Here is a 23,248-nt window from a genome sequence, read left to right on the forward strand (position 1 = left end):
TGAATCACACAGATGAGATAGGGCTTTTGAAAGGACAAGAGCCTCAACCCCGAACGATGACACTGCTACTGTTCACACTACTCCGTCCACCAACCTTCCGGCGGAATCACGACGGACGCAAGCGATCGCGCCTCCAGTAGCTCCAGGTCCGTAGGCACCGTTTATGTTTATCTTTAGTGTTCCAGCCTGCGGTGGGTTCCAAAATCGTGACGATCCGTCGCTGATCTTACTAGATTCGCTGGATTTTGGGGTCCATCTGTTGAAACTCTTCAACCCAGTTAAACCAGACTCCACAAGATTGCTTCGTTCTGGTTTTTTATTTCTGAAGATGGCCTGATTTCTTGACTTCCAGATATTCGACTTTACTCATCGTTTCTGCTCTTTTCCCCCCTTTGTCTGCAATAAGAGCATAGAAAAAGAATTCCGATCTTGTAATCTACGCCCCTCATCCCAAACCCTGACCGCGGACCGGGCCAAGGTCGATTCAACTTTAAATCCATCGCGGTGCACGAAATCTCCCTTGGTGCTTGTCTCGCTCGTTGACCGGCCTTTCGACATTCCAGAAGACCAATCCCGATCTTTTCCTTCTCTCACACTTCCCATTTTGTGGTCGCTACACCCCAGATCACTCACTTCTGCACAAATTAGTTTCTGGTCGGAGATTTTTCCTTCTCTCCCTCGTTATCTCAAGAAACGGAGCAACTGAAATTATTCCTGTCCATCTTCATCCATCTCTTTTGCATCTCCACACTAAAATCATAGATTTTCCTACTTGATTCGTGTTCTCTCCTATTGCCTAGCCAATGCCTAAAGATCAACTCCTTTTTCTTCTCTTCCTTCTTCTTCTACATCTGTCTTTTAGCATCGCCTTGGAAAATAATCAGTGCACCAGCTCTTGCGGCGATATCAAGAACATAAGCTCTCCGTTTCGGCTAAGGGGTGATCCGGACTTCTGCGGAGACCCAAACTATGAGCTAGCCTGCTTAAATAACCGATCCATTTTGAATTTGTATTCGAGTAAGTACTATGTACGGTACATCGACTATACCAACTACACGATTAGGGTTACCGATGTTGGGATGACAGAGGACAATTGTTTGCCTCTTTCTCTCCGCTCTTTGTCATGCCGCGACTTGAACGAAGGTGATCTGTATAGTTGCACTGGATACGAGTTATACAAATTCTATGGTCGAGGGTTAGACAAGACCGTTTCGATCGTGAACTGCACCAAGGCCGCTGCTTCTCAGTTTTACATCGACGCTACGTCATGCCATGATAGGATTGAATTTTCCAATTTTTCTAGTACAAGAAGGCGATTATACGCCATGATCGATGCGAATGCCTCGAATGTGGAAACTGCGTGCACTATAGAGCTTCTGGCAATGATCCCATGGTGGGCTGACGGTGACAGTCTTCATTCCTATGCGCAAATTCAAGACCCGATGGTTTTTGGGTTTGAGCTTTCATGGCTTCCAATGGCGGCTAAGATGCAATGCAAACATCACTTTTGGTGGGACATCAGCGGCAAATACCAAATTCGGTGCGGACTCAAGAACGGTAAGAAATTTTGAATTTGTTCAGTTTTCTTAACCCCCCAAAAAAAAAGTTGTGAGGACATATCTGGTCAAAATCTATGAAATTTGATCTAAACTTGAAATTGAGTTCGGTCATATGTATATCTTTTCACAAACCTATGTGATTTGAAAATGCCCATTAAGATCAAATATTTTAGTAAATGATGTTGTGGTATTTGTTTACGTATAATAATAAATTCATTTTCTTTATTTAATTCGAATTCATGTAATTTAAAAATGGCCATTAAAATCAAGTAGTTTGATAAATGCTGCTGTGGTATTTTGTAAGTATAATAATGAATGAATTTTTATTGATTTTTTATTTATTTAGTTCAGATTCCGCTGACAAATCTTAACGGATTGAACCAAGACACTCATTATTTGATTATGGTAAATAGGTATCTTTTGAATTTTTTTCAGCTTTCACTTACGTATTCAATTTCCCTTGTAGGAATTTATTTCCTCTTAATTTACAGCCAGATTTTGGGCTCACGCTCTTTGCCATTGGTAACATTACTACAATCTTCCCATTGTGAAATTGATTTAATGTTCCTAGAAGCAAACATTTAACATACCCACAAATTGGTTATCATAAAAATTGCACATCCTCAATTCTCTTGCGTTTTCACCAAAATACAGGGGGATTCACGGTTGTGAAATTCATCTTGGGAGCCCCATGTGTGATGATATTGCTTATACACAAATGGAGGAGAAGACACTTAGCAATGGATCAAAACATTGAAAAATATTTGCAATCTAACAATAACTTCTTGCCGATAAGATACTCTTACTCGAAGATCAAGAAAATCACAGGCAGTCTTAAGGACAAACTAGGTGAGGGAGGGTATGGTTCTGTATTCAAAGGAAAACTGAGAAGCGGTCGTGATGTTGCGGTGAAGATCTTGAAGAATGGGAAAGCAAATGGGCAGGACTTCATCAGTGAAGTGGCTACTATCGGAAGAATTCATCATGTTAATGTGGTTGGACTCATTGGTTTTTGCTTTGAAGGCTCCAAACAAGCTCTCGTCTATGATTTCATGTACAATGGGTCTTTGGATAAGCACATTTTCTCACAAGGACAGGGGACTTGTCTTGATTGCAAGGAAGTGTACAAGATTGCTCTCGGAGTGGCTAGAGGGATCAAGTATCTTCATCGAGAATGCGACATGCAAATTTTACATTTCGATATTAAGCCTCACAATATTCTTCTTGACAAGGATTTAACTCCAAAAGTTTCTGACTTTGGGTTGGCAAGATTGTACTCCCCGGACCACAACACTGTGTCTTTAACTGCCGCAAGAGGAACCTTAGGATACATGGCTCCGGAGCTAGTCTATAAGAACATTGGGAGTATCTCTTACAAAGCTGATGTCTATAGTTTTGGCAAATTGTTAATGGAAATGGCTAGTAGAAGGAAGAATGCAGACACGGTTGCAGGGTATTCTAGTGATGTTTACTTTCCTTTATGGGTTCATGACCAACTTAGTGAGGGATCGAACGTTCCAATGGAAGAGTTTAGCGAGGAGGATAAGATAATAGTAGAGAAGATGATAATAGTTGCTCTTTGGTGCATACAATTGAATCCCAATGATCGGCCTTCGATGCATAAAGTCTTGGAAATGCTTGAAGGAGAAGCAGGTGATCTACAAGTACCTCCCAAGCCACTCCTTTATCCAATGGAAATGTCAACAAGGGATGATGAAACTTGGACCGACAAAGGCAATGATACTATATCTACTTCATCAATCAGTGCAACAACTTATGAAGCTTTGCATCTTGAGCAAGCCGTATTACTATTAGACAAGCATAGATAAATATCAGTAGCACCTACTCCAATCACATATGTGACAAATAGAAACAGATCATATTGATGATGTAGGTCTCCTTTTATGGCCATCAGATTCTAGACGTTTATAACTATGTTTATGAATCTTAATTTCGATTGTATTTTAGTGTAGTCCTACGAGGAGTGAGTTTGGGTTTTGGAGTCTTTGTTTAAAAGCCCAACCAGCACAGAACTCATGCTACGCATGGCTCCACGGCACACCAATTGTCGCCATGCATAACGTTGAAAAAGAATGAATGGAGAGAGATAGATAAAATTTTAGGAGAGATGATAAATGAAAACTTCGATCTTTTTTTTTTTAAGGAGGGAGTGGGAGTGTGAGGCGGTTAACTAAACAATAGACGGTGGGGACTTCAAATTCTCGTCTCTTCCATGAGTTTGCTAAGGTTAATTAGGCTTCATTTGTTTTGCGGAAGATGTGATATTTATAGAAAATATTTTTAATAATTCATTTTTAAAGAAAATCAATATTTATTTTTGTTTATTTTTATTTTTGTTTTCATTTTCCTTCGCCAATCGCTAGTCATGACGATGGCTAGCAATCGGCCATAGGTGAGGAACAAGCTCACTTAAGGCTGGCGAGGCTTGAGCTCCCTGATTTCGACGAGTCGAGCTGAGCTAGTCTTGGGCAAGTTTGAGCTCGCCAAAGACTAACGAGGTCAAGTCTTGCTAGATTGGTGAGCCAACGCCTCGCCAAAGATCGACGAGGCTTAGCCTCACCAACTCGGCGAGCTCGAGCCTCGCTAGCCTTGGGCAACCTCATCCCTCGCTTGTGGAACAAGGTCGGTCTTTGGCCATTGCTGAGGTTGACAACAAGTTGAAGAAGAAAGAAAAAGAAAAGGAAACGTAATTAAAAATTATATTTTTTAGAAAAATAGAAAAAATAATTAAAGGGAGTGCACGAAGGAGAACGTGCTTGGTCTTGGTTAACAGAAAGGGGATGGAGAATGATTTTTTCCACTTTTGATCTTCTATAAGGGAATCTAAACAAAAAATCATGAAAAAGAAATAAAACTCTATATCTTTTGCAAAAAGTGAATAATTTGAAAAATATTTTCCTAATAATGATCATTCATATCATTTGAAATAACTAAACAATTAAAAATATTCAAGACAATAATTTATGTCTAAATATCTTTGTGGATGATAAATTTTATTTATTTATTTATTTTTGTAAGTGACAATGCATTGAAAACTAAGCATGACAATGTATCGAAAATCAAAGATATGAAAAATGTTTCCTCAAAATCATCGCCCGTACTAATTGGTATAATTAGTCAAACGAAATTTCATTTTATTAATCGATAAATTAATGAACAATAAAATTATTTTCTACTGATTCATTTTTCTACACGAGACGACCGAGCCTTCCTAGGAAGATATTTTCGAAACGACCGATATCCTGAATAGCAAGAGGAAAGGAGAATGTCTTGCACGCGACGATCCGCGCATTTCAAGAATAATAATAATAGTTTAAGTTTAAGGAAGGAAGCCTCTCCCGGATCGCCGGCCCGGAAAAATCGGAGCCCCGGAAAGACCCGACCCACGTGTCCCGAATCGAGAGGAAGAAGAAGACGACGCCGGACATGCTGATCGCCTCCCTATCTTTCTCTCTCTAATCTTTCTCTCTCCTCCGAGCTCTGCAACAGCAGCCGATCGCATAATGCTCTTTCTAGCCCTAGCAGAGCAGCCCCGCCATGTCCGCTCGCTCCCCCTGACTCACTGAGTCGACCCGCCGCCGCCGCCGCCGCCGCCCTTCCCTCCTCCCCCCTCCGCCGCGCCATGGATCGCCGCCGCGACGACGACGGCGGCGGCGACGGCCACGGCTCCCGGAACGGGACCTGCCGCCGCGAACCCGGCGAGGGCGAGCGCGACCGCGAGCGCGCCGGCAAGAAGCCGAGGCTCCCCGCCGCCCCCATCTCCGGCGCCGAGCTCCGCAGCGAGTTCTCCCACCACCAGCGCGGCGTCGCGCGGATCAACAACGGCAGCTTCGGGAGCTGCCCCGGGTCCGTCCTCGCCGCCCACCGGGACTGGCAGCTCCGGTTCCTCCAGCAGCCCGACGAGTTCTACTTCAACTCGCTCCGCGGCGGGATACTCCGCTCGCGGGCGCTTGTGAAGGACCTCGTCAATGCCGACGACGCGGAGGAGGTGTCGCTCGTCGACAACGTCACCACGGCCGCGGCCATCGTGCTCCAGCAGGTCGGCCGCGGGTTCGCCGAGTCGAGGTTCGAGCCCGGGGACGCGGTCCTGGTGTTCCACTGCGTGTTCCAGGCCGTGAAGAAGTCGATTCAGGCGTACGTGGCCAGCGCGGGGGGCTCGATTGTCGAGGTCGAGTTGCCGTTCCCCGTGAGCTCGAACGAGCAGGTCATTGCAGCGTTTAGGAAGGGGTTAGAGAGAGGGAAAAAGAACGGTAGGAGAGTGAGGTTGGCTATAATCGATCATATCACCTCCATGCCGTCGGTGCTGATTCCGGTGAAGGAATTAGTTAAGGTTTGTAGGGAGGAGGGCGTAGATCAGGTTTTTGTGGATGCGGCGCACGCGATTGGTAGCGTCGAGGTCGATGTGCAGGACATTGGGGCTGATTTTTACGTGAGCAATCTGCATAAGTGGTTCTTTTGCCCGCCTTCCGTGGCATTCTTGTATTGTCGGAAATCGTCGGGTTTGGTGAGCAACATGCACCATCCTGTGGTTACACATGAATATGGGAATGGATTGCCGATAGAGAGCGCGTGGGTTGGCACTAGGGATTATAGTTCTCAGCTTGTTGTCCCTGCGGCATTTGAATTCGTGGAGAGATTCGAAGGAGGGATTCAGGGGATCATAAAGAGGAATCACGAGCAAGTTGTGAAAATGGGACAAATGCTGGCAGAATCTTGGGGGACAAATCTCGGTTCTCCACCAGAAATGTGTGCTAGTATGATCATGGTTGGTCTTCCTTCAAAGCTGTGTATTTTCGGCGGAGAGGATGCTCTGAGGCTAAGGTCGTATTTGCGGGTGAATCATGGGATCGAAGTGCCTATACACTACCAGGCTCCGGCCGATGGTGTTGATGGACCTAGGGACAAGGATGGGAGCATAACGGGATATGCTCGCATTTCTCATCAAGTTTACAACACTGAAGACGATTATTTCAGGTTCAGGGATGCAATAAATCAACTGGTTGAGAATAATGTTACTTGCAAAATGCTCCCTGTAGAGTGAAAAAGGTATTCTTTTCTCACCCATGGGATCATCTCACAACAGGGATCATAATTTCTATTCTTCATGCCTTCTATGCCTTGAACTTAGAGCCACTCATATGCTACTTTATATCATCTTCATTTTCATTGTGGATAGAAGATGCAGAGGTTGCTGTTCTATTAGTTGATCTGAGTTAAGCACAGCAATTGCAGACATATGGCTCATTTGAATTCTCTGATGATTGAATAATCAGCTCTTTAGGCATTTCAGGACCGCTTCTGTGTGCCAGTTGATCACTTGATTTGTCAAATGCTGGCTGGCTTGACCTGTCATTTTTCTCTTTGCTTCTTGTAGGATATTCTCTATTAACACAATGCTTTTATGGGATTTTTGCAATTCTATTGGAGGATTATTGTAATTGAAGATTGATATAGAGCACTCCCTCACTTTAGTACATGATGCATGCTTATATTGTTCTTCTGCTTAGGCTTCCTTTAGAACGTTTTCTATGGAATATCTAAGGATTTGAACGTTTTCCCTGTGAAATTTTATAAACTATTTTGCAGAAATGCGATGAAGTCTCCCCCCTATGACTATATGAGTTTCCTTTTGACTTTTTAGCATGAAGACGTGTAGTTCTTGGACTAATTGCAGAATTTCTCTGCTCTCAGAGATTTCTATAAATCCTATCCTGAGCTGCAATCATATGTGTGCAATTTCCATCAAATGATTGACCGTCTTGAGGCCTATTTGAAATAAGAAAGCCAGGGCAATGGCGGTTTTGACTAGATGTGAGGTTTTGACTGTCTTTGCTAAGTCTAGGTGTGAGGTGAGGTTTCCCTCTGATGGCACCAATTCTATCTTCGCCCAAATAACTCTTTATTTAGGTTTCAAGGTTCAAGCATGTTGAAAGTGGACAGTATTCCCATTCCAATAGCTTGTATATATGTATGGTTGATTTGCTGTGTGGATACTGATCTGCACTTAGAACGTTACTTTAAGCTTCCTCTGCTTTCATGCACTTCATCTTAGAAAAACATTGACGATGGATGTCATGTTTTGAGTGCATTTGTTTTGCTTGGCTAGAGTTTACAGATAGCCTCTTCTTATTTTTCATGCTGTGTTGGCAGATCCGTTTCTTGATTTGCAGTTGACGAGCCTTGTTTGGAGTGATGCAACTCTTTCACTACTGTGCCAATGTCCACGGCTTGTTATGTTTTGGTAGCATGTGGATGGCTGGGTGGAATTGTACACGTGCTCTTCAAATTTTTGATGGTTTTCCAATAATAACTGCTTTGAGCTGACACTTGTGGATGAGACAGCCATATTGTATCGACATAAACAGTGAATCTTAGAAATTTGACCATTAGTTCCAACTCACTAAATTTCAATAGTTGTCCTGCCAACATGGTCCAATGATAGCTTCATAATTGACTTTTAGTTTGTCTTGGGGATTGATGGTCGAAATCTCTTCCAGTGGAGACTATTCGTGTATGGTGAAGCCATTTGCCTCTTCTATGTTGGATAAGCGGTAATTTCACTTTTGGATGTGAAGCCTAGAGTGAGAGGTGATGTGGACAGATTGAACAAGTCGCCAGAAGTTAATTTATCATGTTTTTGTCAATGAATTGACGCTTGGCTTTGAATGATTCCGGGGCGGACTCCATTTTCACTTTCTTCTGCTATCTATCCTTGTTTGTGATTAGAAGATGATTCATCAAAGAAGACATTCATAAGAAAGATGCAACAAAATTCAAAAGAAACGTCATGAAACCAAAGAGCTCATGTGATGAGCAACCAAGGAATGATTCCAGGGCGGACATCATTTTCACTTTCTTCTGCTATCTATCCTTGTTTGTGATTAGAAGATGATTCATCAAGGAAGACATTCATAAGAAAGATGCAACAAAATTCAAAAGAAACGTCATGAAACTGGAGAGCTCATGTGATGAGCAACCAAGGATGCGCAGAAATATGCAGTGAAGGTAAGAAATGTTCAAACAGAATCAAGATTGTAATTGACTCAATCAGTGAAAAGTCTGATCCGATTGAAAAGCTAGGCATGTATCACATGAATTTTCTAAGTGCCGAGTCAGTCGGGGTGCCCATATCACCCATAACATAGACCATTACCCAGCTGAATTCTCTACTGGTGAAGAGAAGAGAAGTGCGGCTGAAATGAAGAGGACTGCCGAGAGTCTGGATTCGGTTCTCAAAAAGTGGGTGGAGGGAACAGCGGAAAAGAAGGTCCTAGGGCAAAGCCGAGGACGATGAGCAGGACTTCATTCATTTCGTGCTTTCTGCATTGGAATTGGAGGATGGGAATAACTCTGTTTAAGCGGCTGATACTGTTCCTCATGCCACTCGGTTACTACACCTAGCACTAGCAGTACTGATCCGTGTTCGTGCCCCTAGTTCTCGGTCAAATTAGTTAGTTAAGATGTAGAAGTCCAAGCATGCGATGGCGAAAACCAAGTTATAAGAAAATTCAAACGCGATTCAACGTTTCTACCTCCCACACAACAAGCAAAGTCCAGCCAATTGAGGAAATGTCTGCAACTGCTTCAAAGGGACACCATACATTTCAATAAGAAATACACGTGATAGTAGATGGATGACCAAACAGGCTGGTTCAATTTTGAGAACCGAATCAAACTAGTCTTGCCTGCCTGATGGGCTTCTGTTCAGTTTTTGGATAAAAAATGAGGACCGGCCTTAACTGGTTTGTTTCCCGGTTTCATGCCATGAATTGGTTGTCAGTTTTACCCGGGAGCGGCCTTGCTTGTTCCCGGGTATATTTTGGTTTTTTACAGTTCAAAATCGAACCCTAAATCTGTATAGCAGATGAAATTGATGTAGCGAACACAGCCGAGATAGGTTTGAGTACGAGGAGGGCCTAAATTGATGCAAGGAATGCCGAGATATTATCTCTAAAAGAAGAAAGATTATCACAGTGCGTGCAACATTATCCAAGGTTGCTCTTTTATGAGAAGATGACATAGCACGATTGTTGACTCGTAGCAAACGCATAGTCTCTCTGTGTTGACAACAAACCAAATCCCGGACTGCCATTTCACCTGCATGCATGAGCTTGACCCTTTTTAAGCTCTCCACCGAGAGGAGAGCTTGACCCCTTCCGTTATAGATACAGATTAGCTCTCTTACTAAGAATATCCTGATCTGGAGGAAGTTGTAAGTGTGAACCAAGAACCCAAAATAAGCAAATGGTCACTTCCACACCTACACAAAACACACACTCCTCTCTGTACATTGCACATATGATGAGCTTCTGATGAAAAATTGGATGAAATTGGAAAATCTCTGTTTTCAAAGAAGAAGATGAAACTGTTGCGTCACCAGGCAAGGGGATTTCTACAATCCTACATATCCTGGCTTCAATACGACGGAGAGTGAACCGAGAGCCCTCCTTCCCGTTTGCAGAGCTTTTCTGGTTCACGCCTTGCTCTGCTCTCCTTTCTCTCATCACCAAAACTGTGCTGTCGGATCGGGTTACAAACCTGAATAGGAGTCTGCAGTTCGTGTCTGGTTTTGGTTCCCGCAGGTTTTCTATTTTATTTATTTTTGTATATTTCCTCATTGAATGTTGTGATCAAACAAAAGGAGAGGGTGATTTAAGGTTTTCAAAAGTAGACTTGCCTTGCAACTTGTCTTGGAAGAAACCTTTCTTGTCATCAACATTGTACTCAAAATTGTTTTCCCTCTTAATTTATAGCAATTTTGGCCTTAAGTAAATATAGTTCTGTGCAGTAATTGTCGATGAAAATGTGTTTTGTGCATGGTTTCGAGATTGCATTCACTGAGATTTCATTGCAGGCAATGAATAGAACAATTTGCTAAGTTAAAAACCAGTTTGTAAGCGAAAGAGAGTTATCCTGACCATTCTTTGAGAGCTGTTTTGTGGCATTTACATTTTGAAGAAATCTGGCCCTTCTCTGGGAAGCATTCTCCGTTATAGTTTACTATAAGCAAGCTTAGTGAATTTCAGTTAATGCAATATCACCCCCAACAGACATAAACCATGCAATATCTCATTGAATGCAATCTCAGAAACCATGCACAAAACGCATTTTCATTGACAGTAATTTTCCAGCAACCATATTTTCTTAAGGCCAAAATTGCGATCGATTAAGAGGGAAAACATTTTTTAGTAGAAGTAGTCGTGGGATGAAGCGCCTGGTTAGGGAACCATGCCTGGTCATCAGGATCAGAAGCCTTCAAGTCAGCAAAAGCTTTGAGGGCTTGATTGAACCAATGACAGCAATTCAGCGCTGCGTGCCTTGGTCAGATTTGAAAACGTAATTCTGCTTGTTGTCCTTTAGGTTGATTATTACTTGCTTTCGGATCCTTCTCTTTGTTGGCATTGTCGGAGTTCTGCAAACGAAACTGATCAATGTTGCACTCCCTTGGACTGAAATTGCTCTGGCCTTGCTTTCCACGCTTGTTGAAAGTGTCACTCCCCCATCACATTTGGGGTGTGACATTTGTTGGTATTATTGCGACATCGTTGGATTAACTCACTCGAAGTATTGTCCACTTTAGCTTATTTAGCCTTTGGTGTAGGTAGGCACTATCCCTAGAGAAGGTCACCCATCTGGTAGTGTTTTAACTTGGGCTTGTTTAATTTTGGAGTTCCAAATCGCTCTCCCCTCGGTGCATATTTCAGTTCATTTTTATCCCCTTTGTCATCCTAGAAGTCTGTCAGAAGTCACTTCTTGTCTAGGCCCTTTGGCCCCAGCAACCACTCCTTGCCCTTGTTGAAGGGGTCATTACAGACCCACCACTTTCCACCCGGTTTGTCCTGAAATTACACACCTATTAGAGGGGATTCTGCTTTGATACCATATTGTGATATTCCTAAATTAACTCACTTGGAGTATTGTCCGCTTTTGCCTATCCTATATTGAGCCTCATGGTTTAATCCTTTGACATACATGCAGGCACTTTCCCTAGAAGTCACTCATTGCTCTAGCACGGGCTCGTTAAACTTAGGAGTTTCAAACCAAAACTTGCCGTTATATAAAAAAGCATTCTCATGAGTCAATTCTAGTTTTTATGTATATATCCCAGACTCACTTCCCCTAGTTTGGTGCATAGTTTGGTTTACTCCTACCCCTTCACCATCCTAGAAGCCTCTTGTTTGGAGCCGCTTTTTGTCTTTGAAATATTTGACCAACAAAAGCATTCTGATTCGAGAAGCCAGATTCTTTAGAGCCATGCCACTTTCTCATAGTTTCATGGCCTTGAAGGAGCGGCACAATATCAGCATAAGAAGGAACAGAAGGGTTTAATATGGAGGTAACAAAAGACTCGTATTTCTTACCCAAGCCACGAAGAAGTGAGAAAATTTTAGAGCTATCACTCACAAGCTTTCCAATAGCAGCAAGCACAAATGTACTTGAAAAAGGCTGATATAATCATAGTATAAATGCCTTTCTTTTACATTTTGAGGCTGTCACGTCAATAATATTCACTTCTTGAGATCTCTTGCAAAGGAGTTGATTGAGAAATATTACACCTCAGCAGTCGTCTCAAGCCCGACAACCATGCCAAGAACACCTTCAGACAATGTTCAGTGATTCATCCACGCAGGCGACAATCAGACCATTTCCATGCGTTGTACATTGGATTTGAAATTAAGTTTTTTCCATTCACAACTTCAGTGTTTGGGACTACAATTTCATTAACTGGTGCAGGATAATCTCCAGTAATAGATCCCAGTGTATCCTGGCTTTCTAAGAGATCCATAGTTTGGGTCTGCCAAAATTAATCATCACAAAGTTTGCGACATTTGGGGTCAATGGATGATGGTACTTAGAGGAGCTTGAGCTTGCCATTGTAGATAGATAGCTTCGAGAAAGGGCTTTTCTTTTCTAAAGATCTGATACCATGTGATTGTTTAAGAGTGGTTTTGAAATGAATAGGCCAACTTGCTCTCAATCTTAGTCTCTGCTTTGTATAAAATATGTCTACGACTTTCAAATACAAGCTAAATAAAATGGAGATGACATGGATGACAGATAACAACTCTCTCTAAGCTTTAAACAAAGTAGAGATAGAATAAAATAATCAACAAATTACTGTAATCTTGAGGTGGTTTCTTCCAACAGTACGATATCATCGTTTGAATTTAATCCACAGAAGCAACCACACACCAAATCATGTTATTGCCTGTTTTGTTAAGGCAGATTAAGAATAAGATAGATTACTAAAGTTCAGATATCTTACAATAGAGCTGCTCTCTTCCTCAAGAAACTTAGGCAGCATAAAGTTTGACCTCCTAAGCATCACCGCGAAGGCATGGAAATGTCTCTGCAACTGATAACGCTTTTTGTTTCATATCTGCATATTTTATCAGCTAGATTATATAATCCTCTTTCTACCGAACTTTTTGTGATGCTATTTTGACCAACAAAAGATGGTAAGAATTAATCTCCTTCTTACTTTAATTTAGTTCTTTCTTGGATATATCATTTCATTTGTTGCTTCAGACTTGAAAGCCAAAGATGCCCCCAGCAAACCATTAAATGAAGACTTCAGGAAACTTAAATTCTCTCCTCTTATTTGCTGGACCTAAAAGAACATGCCAATGGCAGTTTTGACATTGCTGAACAACCATGCTGTCACGAATATATGTAAGACGAGAGAAATATATGAACAGTACTTACAAAAAAAAAATAGTATGGTCACCTATTACATGGGAAAGGAGGACACAACCAAAATCGGTTGCACAAAACGTAATTACAATGATGCTGCGCTCATGTTAAGAGCAACCAAGGATGCGTAGAAACCGTCTTTGATATTAATCAGGGAGTCATGCTTTCCTTTCTCAACGATCACTCCATTTTTTACCACCGCAATCACGTCTGCATTTTTAATGGTTGATAATCTATGCGCCACTACAACTGTAGTTCTATTGACCATGACTTTGTCTAATGCATCTTGAACCACTCTTTCAGATTCAGCATCCAATGCACTAGTAGCCTCGTCGAGTAAGAGTATCTTTGGATCCTTCACCATAGCACGTGCAATGGCCACCCGCTGCTTCTGCCCACCAGATAACTGGATTCCACGCTTGCCTACTAATGTGTCATAACCCTGCATAGTCATTGCGATATAGGTAACTATGATTTTCAGGAAACTAGATTACTTATTGCTTGCCTAACCTGCATTCTTCTATCTTGTATTAGGGACGAGATAAACTTGCCTGTTGCAAACTACTGATAAACTTATGAGCATTTGCCAACTCTGATGCAGTCAATATCTCTGCTTCCGTTGTCTCTCCATCCTTTCCATAGGCTATATTGGCACGGATTGTGTCATTGAACAGAACTGGTTCTTGGCTCACGAGGCCCATCTGCTTCCTAAACCACTTTAGCTTTAGCTTCTGAATTTCGATCCCATCAAGGGTAATGTGACCAGAATTGGGGTCATAAAACCGTTGCAGCAGAGCTATTATGGTCGACTTCCCACTCCCGCTCTCTCCCACTAAAGCAACAGTCTGAAATAGCAAAAGTCACAGTCCATATGTGCATGTACTAATATCAGCACGAGTAGAGCGCATCATGATTAGATGGAACTCAGATAAGAATAGAGAAAGATCTAGCAAAGAAAAAGTGAAAGGGTTATCATAAAGCTATACTTTGCCAGAATGAATGGTCAAGCTAAGATCTTTGAAAATTTGTACGTCTGGGCGAGAAGGATACTTGAAGCTGATGTGACGAAGCTCTATTTCTCCCTTCACATTTTCTATCGTTTCTCCGGACTCGTCACTGGGGTCTATTTCTGATTTTCTGTCAATGATTTCGAAAACTGAGGCAGTTGCACTCCTGGCTTTGGTGGAGTCCTGAGAGAGGGAACTTGACTGAGTTATTGCAACGGCTGCCAGGGTCAGGGCAAAAAACACCTGGAAAGCACAAAATAGATAAACCATCAAATGTAATACAGAAACTAATAATTTGGTGCAATGAACTCGCTAGTGTTTCAGGGAAACTGACAAAAAAGATAATCATACGCGGAAAACTTCCGAAAACGTTGTCTTGCCACTCTGGACAAGTCGAGCTCCAGCGTAAAAGCAGGTACCATAGACCGCGAAAAGTAAGAAGAAAGATAGGCCAAACCCGACTCCGCTGATCAACCCTCGTCTAATTCCGGCTTTCACTGGCCCTTCACATTTTTTAGCATAAAGTTGCATGATCTTTTCTTCAGAACAAAAAGAAGCAACTGTCCTGATGCTTCCAACTGCGTCAGTAGCTACTTGACTGGCTTCCTCGTACATCATCTACGAACAGAGAGACTTTATTAGCACTGGCAATATCTATATATATGTTCAATTCTCTGAAAAATTAGGACAATTTTCAGCTGTTGGCTCTCTTAAACACTCAAGTGGGCAGTTACTAGACATGGATAAATTATTAGGACCATAAATGGTGAATAAGGAAAGCATACCTTGGCGTCTGCGCTAAATCCTTTCATGAATTTTACTTGGACGTATCCATTAACAAATAACAGAGGGAGCAACACAAGGATGATGAGCGCTAATTGCCAGCTAGCCGCAAAGGCAATGACTAAACCGGCAACTGCAGATGCACTGTTTTGAACGAGCTGGCCTAATGCATCCCCAACTAGGGCCCGCACTGTTGCTGCATCTGCTGATAGTCTCGCGCCAATGATACCGCTGGAGTGCTCTGGGCCATCGAACCAACCCACCTCCATGTTCACCACCTTCTCAAAACACATGGATCTTATCCGCTGGATTAATCTACAACCTGCTATCGAGAAGAAGTACATGCTTGCTGGATATGCTACTAATGATACCAGTCCGAGAATCATGAACATCGATGACCAAAACTTTGAATCTTTCCTTAGTTTATCAGGTACTTCATAAAATGTCTTGATCGCAGTAGATAATAGCATGCCAAAAATGGGGAATATCACACCAGCAACGATTGCAAATATAGATCCTATTAGTAGCGCGGGAACTTCTGGCTTATTAAGATATAAGAGCCGTCGAATAGAAACTTCTGCAGCTGCTTCTGTTTTCTCCAAAGAAGATGACTCTGGATTTGCTGGTGCACCATCAGGGACATTTAATCCCGTGGCCAGACCAAACGAGATAGATAAGGAATGGCGGCTGCTATTTCCCACACCTGATGATCCCCGACTAATGGATCTCAAGGATATTCTTTGACTCGATTGTCTGCCGTCAAGGATATTTTCTGGTTTGTTTTGGTCATCTGTTGCTTGATCTTGCTCTGCATTTTCTTGCTGGAGGCATATTAGCTGACTGTATGCTCCATCGGGATCTTTTAGCAGTTCTGAGTGTGTACCTGACACAAAATTTGCCAAAATATTAGCTCTAGCTCCATTTGAGCCTGCACTCAGTTATATAAGTGAAGTTCCCATCGTTTAAACTGGATATTTATATCAGATCAACTGGGTAGGATTGGATTTCATTTGAGACATGCCATGCAAAAAAATTCATGCTTTAGTACCTCTCTCTACTATCTTTCCTTGATGAATGACAGCGATCATATCAGCGTTCCTGACGGTGCTCAGACGGTGTGCTACAATAACAGTGGTTCGATCAGCCATTATCCTGTCCAATGCCTCTTGTACTATCCTCTCTGATTCTGCATCTAGTGCGCTGGTGGCCTCGTCTAAAAGCAAAATCCTAGGATCTTTTAGAATTGCTCTGGCAATGGCAACTCTTTGCTTCTGTCCTCCAGAGAGCTGAGTACCGTGCTCACCAACCATTGTGTCCAGTCCCTTGATGCAAAGATGCAAAAAAGTTTAAACTCACAATTCTATTAATCTCACTCAGCTTAGAGGTAAATTAATTAAACTAAACGTCTCTAGACCTTGGGCAATTTATCAATGAATTTAGCAGCGTTGGCTACTTCGGCAGCTGCTCTTATCTCTTCGATGGTCGTGTTCTCTTTTCCATATGCAATATTATCCTTAATGCTCGATGCAAACAACACCGGTTCCTGGCTCACGAGGCCAACCTTACCACGTATCCATCTAAGCTGAAATTCCTTTATATTTATGCCATCGATGAGCACTTCACCCGCCTGTGGATCATAAAACCTCTCTATAAGACTGATCACGGTGGATTTTCCGCTTCCACTTTGTCCAACCAAGGCGGCGGTTGTCCCACTTGGTACATAAAGAGAGAATCCGTTGAATATTAGCTCATCTGGTCTGGCTGGGTAGCTGAAGTAAACATCCTTAAGTTCTATGTCTCCATGAATTTCATCCAGCGTCTTGCCACGGGCGTCGCAAGAATCGATCTCGGGCTTCCTGTTGATGGTCTCAAACATCTTAAATGCTGCGGCTTGACCAGCAGCAAATGCGGACATGCATGGAGAAGCCTGTCCTAAGGACCTGAGAAGTAAGCCAAACCAATTCATTTATAATGGGTCTGCTCTGGCACAAACACAATAGAGCTGCTTACAATTGATTTATGTCTAATCTCTCTTTGATGTAAATATTCAATCTCTTGCATGGTTTTTAAAATAATCAATTATTAGCTTTTCCTTCCAAAAAATAACATGTATCTTTAACTCATCAATGTATACGAGCATTTAAAGTTGAATGAAGTCCAAAGTACAACTAACATTGAACCAGCTAAGACAGCGAAGATGACATTAAGTACTTCACCCCCGGTATATCCTTTTTCCAGAATCATCTTTCCTCCGAACCATATTGCCAATGAGTAACTGCAGAAGAGGATCATGAAGACTGTGCCAAGACCCAATCCAGCTGCCATGGCTTCGTGAACTCCCGATTTATACGCATTCTCAAGGAACTTGTTGTAAGTGGCTATCGCCAGCTTCTCCCCAGTAAATGATGCCACCTAATTGCACCAAGTGACAGCCATCATCTCAGAGACAAAATTATAAACCAATAGGCTCTATATATATTTAATGGACTTACGGTTCTAATTGATCCAATTGTTTGTTCAACAACATTTGCTGCTTTTGCATAAGCACTTTGTCCCCGTGATGCCATCTTGGCTATGATCAAGGACAAGAGGCCACCAGAAATCACTATGGGAGGAATGGATGAAAGCATGACTATAGTAAGCAGCCACCCTTTAGTAAATGCGATGACGAATCCTCCGATGAATGTTGACACGAGCTGTATGAACTTTCCTACCTGCAGAATCCAAAGGATGTAATAATATAAAACACAATCACTTCCTGTGTAGCGGGAAAAATATCCGTGCTTCCTTCTCTGCTAGTGTCTGGCTTCAAGCCGAAATGTTACCTTCTCGCCCATGGCATCTTGTATAAGAACGGTATCACCAGACATTCTTCCCACAACCTCTCCTGTGTTTGTTTCCTTATCGAAAAAGGCAATGTCCTGTCTCAGTATGGTCTGCAGATACAATCCCCTTATCCGTGCGGCCTGTCTCTCTCCCGTGACCATCCAGAAAGTCACCTCTGACAAAACAATGCATTCCACGGTTCATTTCTGTTTGCTGACAAAAACTCCTGAATCTTTTACTTTATGGGTGTGAGATATACTTACGAAGAAATGCCATCACACCAGTAAACACTGCTAGGTAGGTAAATTTCAGAGATACCTGAATTCAGAATATGAGTGTAACATATCAGTAATAACGAAAGACCTGCTCCTTTTGAGTAATGATACTTGGAATAGATAGTCCACTAGGTATTTTTCACGCTTTTATTAGTGTCTGATTACTGTTAAGTACTCTGATGACTGGACTCTAGCTGCTAGCATCAGGTAATGAACAATATGCTTCAAAGACTGTTACCTTGGAAACAAGATGCACCAATTTTCTGTTGTTCTGGTTAGTTCCAAATGAATCAGTCAATTGCCCAAAAAGCACTGTCATGAGGGGCAGACCTAAGCCATTGCCAACAGCGCCTATTGTACCCACAAGCATCAAAATCACATCGATGAAATCTGCGAACAAGAACAGCTTGTGAAATGGAACTGTATCGGTTTTCTCATCTTCTTTGTTCTTTTTAGGTCTGTCCTTGGCCTCTGCATGATTTGTCGAATCAGTAACCACATGCATTTCTATATCCATGTTCGAGCTGCGCTCCATAGACATTATACGAGATAGAAGATCACTCTATATCGCCTGTCAACTTGTTCATCAAATATGTCCTGAAACTATTTTTGATTCTGCAGAACAAAGCCAGCGACAGGAATCAATACTTTACAAGACAAGCCAGAAAAGTGGAACTTCGAATGCTTTAAAAGTACGCGTAAGTCATGTATCTAAATCAAGCTGCCAGACAAGATCCGACAACCAAAACACAGAACGAATATACCAGTGGCATGTCAATTCAAATGATATAGTCAGTAAACAATCCAAAAGAATTATCTTTTAGTACCTCAGGCACGTCCAAATAAATAAGGAGTGAAGAATGCTGGAGACACCAAATTTCCTTGCATTCGAGCATCCATGACTCTGATCTGCTTCTGCTTATGCAAAGATGTCGACCTTGAAAACCAGGCCACACGGAACGAATTGAAACAACGGTTGGCAAACAAAAGGAAGAAAATCATGGTAATTTCATTTCTTGTTTATCCAGAAACTAAACTAAAAAAGGAACACCAACTCACATCATCAGCTGATTCGAAGTGGTTTCTTCATCTTCCTCCTTAAACCAATACTCTTCCTCTTCCCTTATAAAAGCTTTGAACCAAACTCGAGGTTCAAGTAACGCTACTTCAAGAAATATTACAAAACAAGACAAGAGGTAGAGTACAATATATCAAGATACACCGACACTGATGTTATACATGCTATAAAATCACTAAAAGAACCACTATGGCCAACCACAGAGGGTCTGATCTGATTGACCATCATCGAGATCCCCATAACTTAACACTATTTACCAACATCGTTAGACTGGAATGAACCAAACCCAAGATTCCACAACAAAAATAACAAAACACAAGGAGGAATAAAAATAAACCAGAGACAGAGAGCTCGAAAAAATAGCTTTAAAATGCAAGTGGCAGCTGAGAAATTGTCCCCTACTTCATCGAATGCTTTAAGAAGTGCAAATTCAGCGACAACTACTTTCCAAGCCCACTGAAAATACTTGAGGATTAAGCATCCTGGTGCCTTGCACCCGAAAGATCGAACCAGTCGGGGTCAGAATCATTGAGCGCTCCCTTTTGTCAACCGTATTTTTTTTTTATGTATAGTTTTGTTTATATGAATGACATCCGGAGCACGTCTTTCGGTGAAAATCATCATATTATAAAGGGTTTTCCTAACAGCACAAGCAGACGACAACTGCAGAAAATATTTTTGGTTTTTCACCTGTCATTCCCAGTGACACGACATCATCACTACATTTATTAATGAATACTTTTCCTGAAAAACAACCAACAAAACAAAAAAATATTTCCATCGCTTGTCTCTCTGTCTTCCTTTTTGGGCATCAAAGCCTGTAGTGGGTAAGGGCAAAGCCCTTGGAAAAAAAAAATAAAAAAAATACGAAGGACAGCTCTCGGTTTTTGAGTAGTACGAGGCCAAAGCTGGGTGAATCTTGACCGTCTATTCTCTATCAAATTATTATTATTCTTGAATAATTTGTTTATAAAATTCCTTAAAGAATTAGAAGGACGATGTCGCTTAGCACTATCATTCATAAATCAAAGGTTGGCAAGAATTTTAATGTGAGGCGGGACCATAGTATTAGAACTTTGTACACGATGATTTAGTTGCGTTTCGACTATACTAAGCTCGAAAAGTACTGCTGTAGCCTTAAAGCTAGCAGAAAGAATCAGGAAACAGAAGAGGCACCGTACGGAAAAAGGCAAAAGCAAAAAAAAAAAAATGAAAAAGAAAAAGAGAAAAGGTAAAGCTTGTTGCAAGTGAGGATTTTGTTTTTTTTTCTTTTTGTTCTGGAATATGAAAGAAAGAGAATGTTATATTTAAAAAATAAAAATTATAGTGCACGAGAAAAGATTAGCCCTCACCAAACCTTTAATGGCAATATCATACCTACCTTATATGAATATATTCGTAACAGAGACTCTCCTTCTAAGCGTTGCTTTTAAGCATGTAACCTAAGATATATACTAAAACTGTCATTTTTCCTAGTTGCAAGAATAAGTTTCGTGTGCTTTCCCATAAACAGAAGTTGTCGGCACCTTAACGAAAGTAATATCTACCTAATCGGTAAGTTCAATGACGACTTTATTTTTCTTTTTCCTTATAAAACCTGTAATTTAAATTGTTAAGAAAAGTTAATTGGCATTGAAACAATTTCTTAACCTTTTTCTGATACATTTCTGTCTTATACCTTCCAAGTTTATAAATCTATAAATTTACATAAGAGTAGTGCAGCTAGCCATCTCTCGGTCATTGGTGCCGATGGGCCATCCTAGACTTGACACCCTTGAAGTAAATCATCGTGCCTACGGTCTAGCAACAAAATACAATAATTTTTTTTTAGAATATCAAAAAGTAAATTTGGAGAGTACATATAAATCGTACATGATTGTAACAATTATGGCAGTTTTAGAAGATTGTGGATTTAAATGGCATAACTTATTTTTCTTTGAATTCTGATGGTAATTTCTTATTTATTGCTAGAGATATTAAACGATAATATAATTTTTCAATAGCTTTCTTTTTGTTAGTTTGATTTAATTTTTTTTTAGAAAGTTAAAAGAGTTCACTTTGATTGCTGTTTTTCTTTTTTATTTTTTTTATTCTCCTTTTCAACTTCTTTTTCAACTATTTTTGAGAGAGAATTAGGTCATTCGTAAGAAAGTACGGGTGACACAAAGCATTTTATCTCTATATGTAGTTTTCTTAACATAACGTTGCATATATCGTGCAAGGATTATTGTTTTTTTAAAGAGAATAAAGATTGAAGTTGCTAATTCTTTTATACTGTAATATATATAATTTGTCAAAATTTTTCTCAAACGATTTCTTTGATTATTTATCGAGGATATTAATCCTGTGCAAGGTCTCCGTCAAGTGAACAAAAGATATAATATAAAAACAGAAAAGAGTGTCTACAATGACGAAGCAAATGAATCAATTCTATGAATAAATCAGAAAGAGTGGCACCTAGGCGATGAGAAGGTCTGTTGTTTTTGGAGAGGAATAGTACCATCTTGGACGCCCCCTTCGCATGACCTAGAAAGGAAAAGAAATCCGTGCTACTACGAGGCCTTTGAACTCCTCCCTCAGGACACTGTTGCCTTGCCCATGGGGACATGGTAGCCCTAACTATTATTGGTCCATGGTTCGACCTCCTAACAAGAATTGAGGTCTGTGCATGGGTGTCTCGCCTCTAAGACTTGCTTGCTCTGTATGGAGTGCCTTGTGATTTCTCAAGTGCTAGCCACATAAAGGAATGCCATCAACTAGGGTGCTATTGGCCACTAAACACTTGCTTCTCGGCTGCTCGTGCTCTGCGTTTTAAGTTTGTTATCCTAGTCGTCTCCTTTGCTCCACCGGGAGCCTGTCCCCTTCTTCTGTCTAATCTACTACCGTACTATGGTCAAGAGGGTACATGCATACACATAGATACATGCCAACTAGTGACAATAAGAGAGCAAAAGGGAAAAAAAGGCAATGATATTTAGGATTATCAATTTTTTATATGTTCGACTGGTATGTTGATTTGGCCCCATTCGTATCAATCTGATTTAGAAAGAGTATTTTAAAATTAATTACTTGAACATGAACCGTTACTTATGAATCGGGTCATAACTTTTTACGCGTCTTGTCAGGAACTTTGGATGTCATATGGATTCTTAAACTTTGCCATAGCAAAAGAATAAAGAAGTAGGGAGACTTGGGAGCTTGTGCAGGTAGGTTATGTTTTGTCTAATATGGAAGCCAAAGGCCCTCTTTTTTTTTTTTCTTTTTTTTTTCTATAAAAGAAAAACCTGGGATTCAGTTAAATATGATGATGCAGGTTAGGTATACAGACACCTTGCAGGGTCAACCCAAACTTCGACTTGGCCACGTTGTTTGACCCTTCAAGGAAATGATATCATTACTTCCACTTCTTCTTGTGGGGGAGTGCCTAAAATGATAGACCGCAATAGAACTTTGTCCAAAAACATGACGCGATGCGCAGAGGCGACCTTTTTCGGGGCATCCCATTTAGGCTTGTGGTTCACAGCTCATCGCGACAAGGCAATTTGAGGTATGTCAAGAAAAAAAAGGTCACACTCACAAATTGATTCGACATCAACTCTCTCTTCTTTTTTGGTGACCCAGGAACCGCCGTACAGCCGATAACCGGTGGCATAAACCCGGGTGACCCGATGGGACCCACCTCCCCCAGATCGCGGGTGAGTCGCACAAGCAACCATGAGAATTTGAACTCGCTCCCTTCCGATAAAAGATTGAGCGCAAACCATGCAATCACCAATGGGGTGGGTTACATCCACTCTTTTTATAACGGGGAAAAGAGTAATTTATGGACAACAGTTAGTCAAGAACAATCAACTTGTGTTTGATCTTCTAAATTTTTAATTGAGATATGATTGATATGGCTTAAACTAACAAAATTCACAAATGCACAAATAGAGATAACCTCAATTCGAGATTGTTGTACTGTCTAAATCAAATCTTTAATAGCAAATGAGCTCATTGTAACAT

General features: G+C 41.2%; 3 protein-coding genes across 4 annotated transcripts; 2 read left to right on the forward strand and 1 right to left on the reverse strand.

The window, feature by feature from the left end:
* LOC104424619 (rust resistance kinase Lr10) lies at nucleotides 1-3,557 on the forward strand. 2 transcript variants are annotated; one of them, XM_039305909.1, is made up of 3 exons: nucleotides 1-146; nucleotides 234-2,081; nucleotides 2,214-3,557. In XM_039305909.1, the coding sequence occupies exon 3, from the start codon at nucleotides 2,258-2,260 to the stop codon at nucleotides 3,386-3,388; it is 1,131 nt and encodes a 376-aa protein (XP_039161843.1). In that variant the 5' UTR covers nucleotides 1-146; nucleotides 234-2,081; nucleotides 2,214-2,257; the 3' UTR covers nucleotides 3,389-3,557. The 2 variants fall into 2 exon arrangements, with proteins under 2 accessions (XP_039161843.1, XP_039161842.1); XM_039305908.1 differs by having other exon boundaries at nucleotides 12-2,081.
* Nucleotides 3,558-5,013: 1,456 nt separating this feature from the next.
* Nucleotides 5,014-8,249, forward strand: LOC104424621 (L-cysteine desulfhydrase). Its single transcript, XM_010037081.3, has 2 exons — nucleotides 5,014-6,626; nucleotides 7,731-8,249. The coding sequence occupies exon 1, from the start codon at nucleotides 5,203-5,205 to the stop codon at nucleotides 6,619-6,621; it is 1,419 nt and encodes a 472-aa protein (XP_010035383.2). The 5' UTR covers nucleotides 5,014-5,202; the 3' UTR covers nucleotides 6,622-6,626; nucleotides 7,731-8,249.
* Nucleotides 8,250-13,159: 4,910 nt separating this feature from the next.
* LOC104424622 (ABC transporter B family member 4) lies at nucleotides 13,160-19,850 on the reverse strand. Its single transcript, XM_010037083.3, has 14 exons — nucleotides 19,225-19,850; nucleotides 18,993-19,102; nucleotides 18,404-18,780; nucleotides 18,154-18,208; nucleotides 17,890-18,065; nucleotides 17,557-17,778; nucleotides 17,238-17,476; nucleotides 16,479-17,004; nucleotides 16,113-16,386; nucleotides 15,067-15,947; nucleotides 14,633-14,899; nucleotides 14,261-14,524; nucleotides 13,826-14,119; nucleotides 13,160-13,716 (listed from the first exon to the last, which is right to left on the reverse strand). Exons 3-14 carry the CDS (start codon nucleotides 18,704-18,706, stop codon nucleotides 13,360-13,362), a joined length of 3,858 nt encoding a protein of 1,285 aa, XP_010035385.2. The 5' UTR covers nucleotides 18,707-18,780; nucleotides 18,993-19,102; nucleotides 19,225-19,850; the 3' UTR covers nucleotides 13,160-13,359.
* Nucleotides 19,851-23,248: the final 3,398 nt, after the last annotated feature.

This window comes from Eucalyptus grandis, chromosome 2 (genome assembly GCF_016545825.1).
Source record: "Eucalyptus grandis isolate ANBG69807.140 chromosome 2, ASM1654582v1, whole genome shotgun sequence".
NCBI classification, from domain to species: Eukaryota; Viridiplantae; Streptophyta; class Magnoliopsida; order Myrtales; family Myrtaceae; genus Eucalyptus; species Eucalyptus grandis.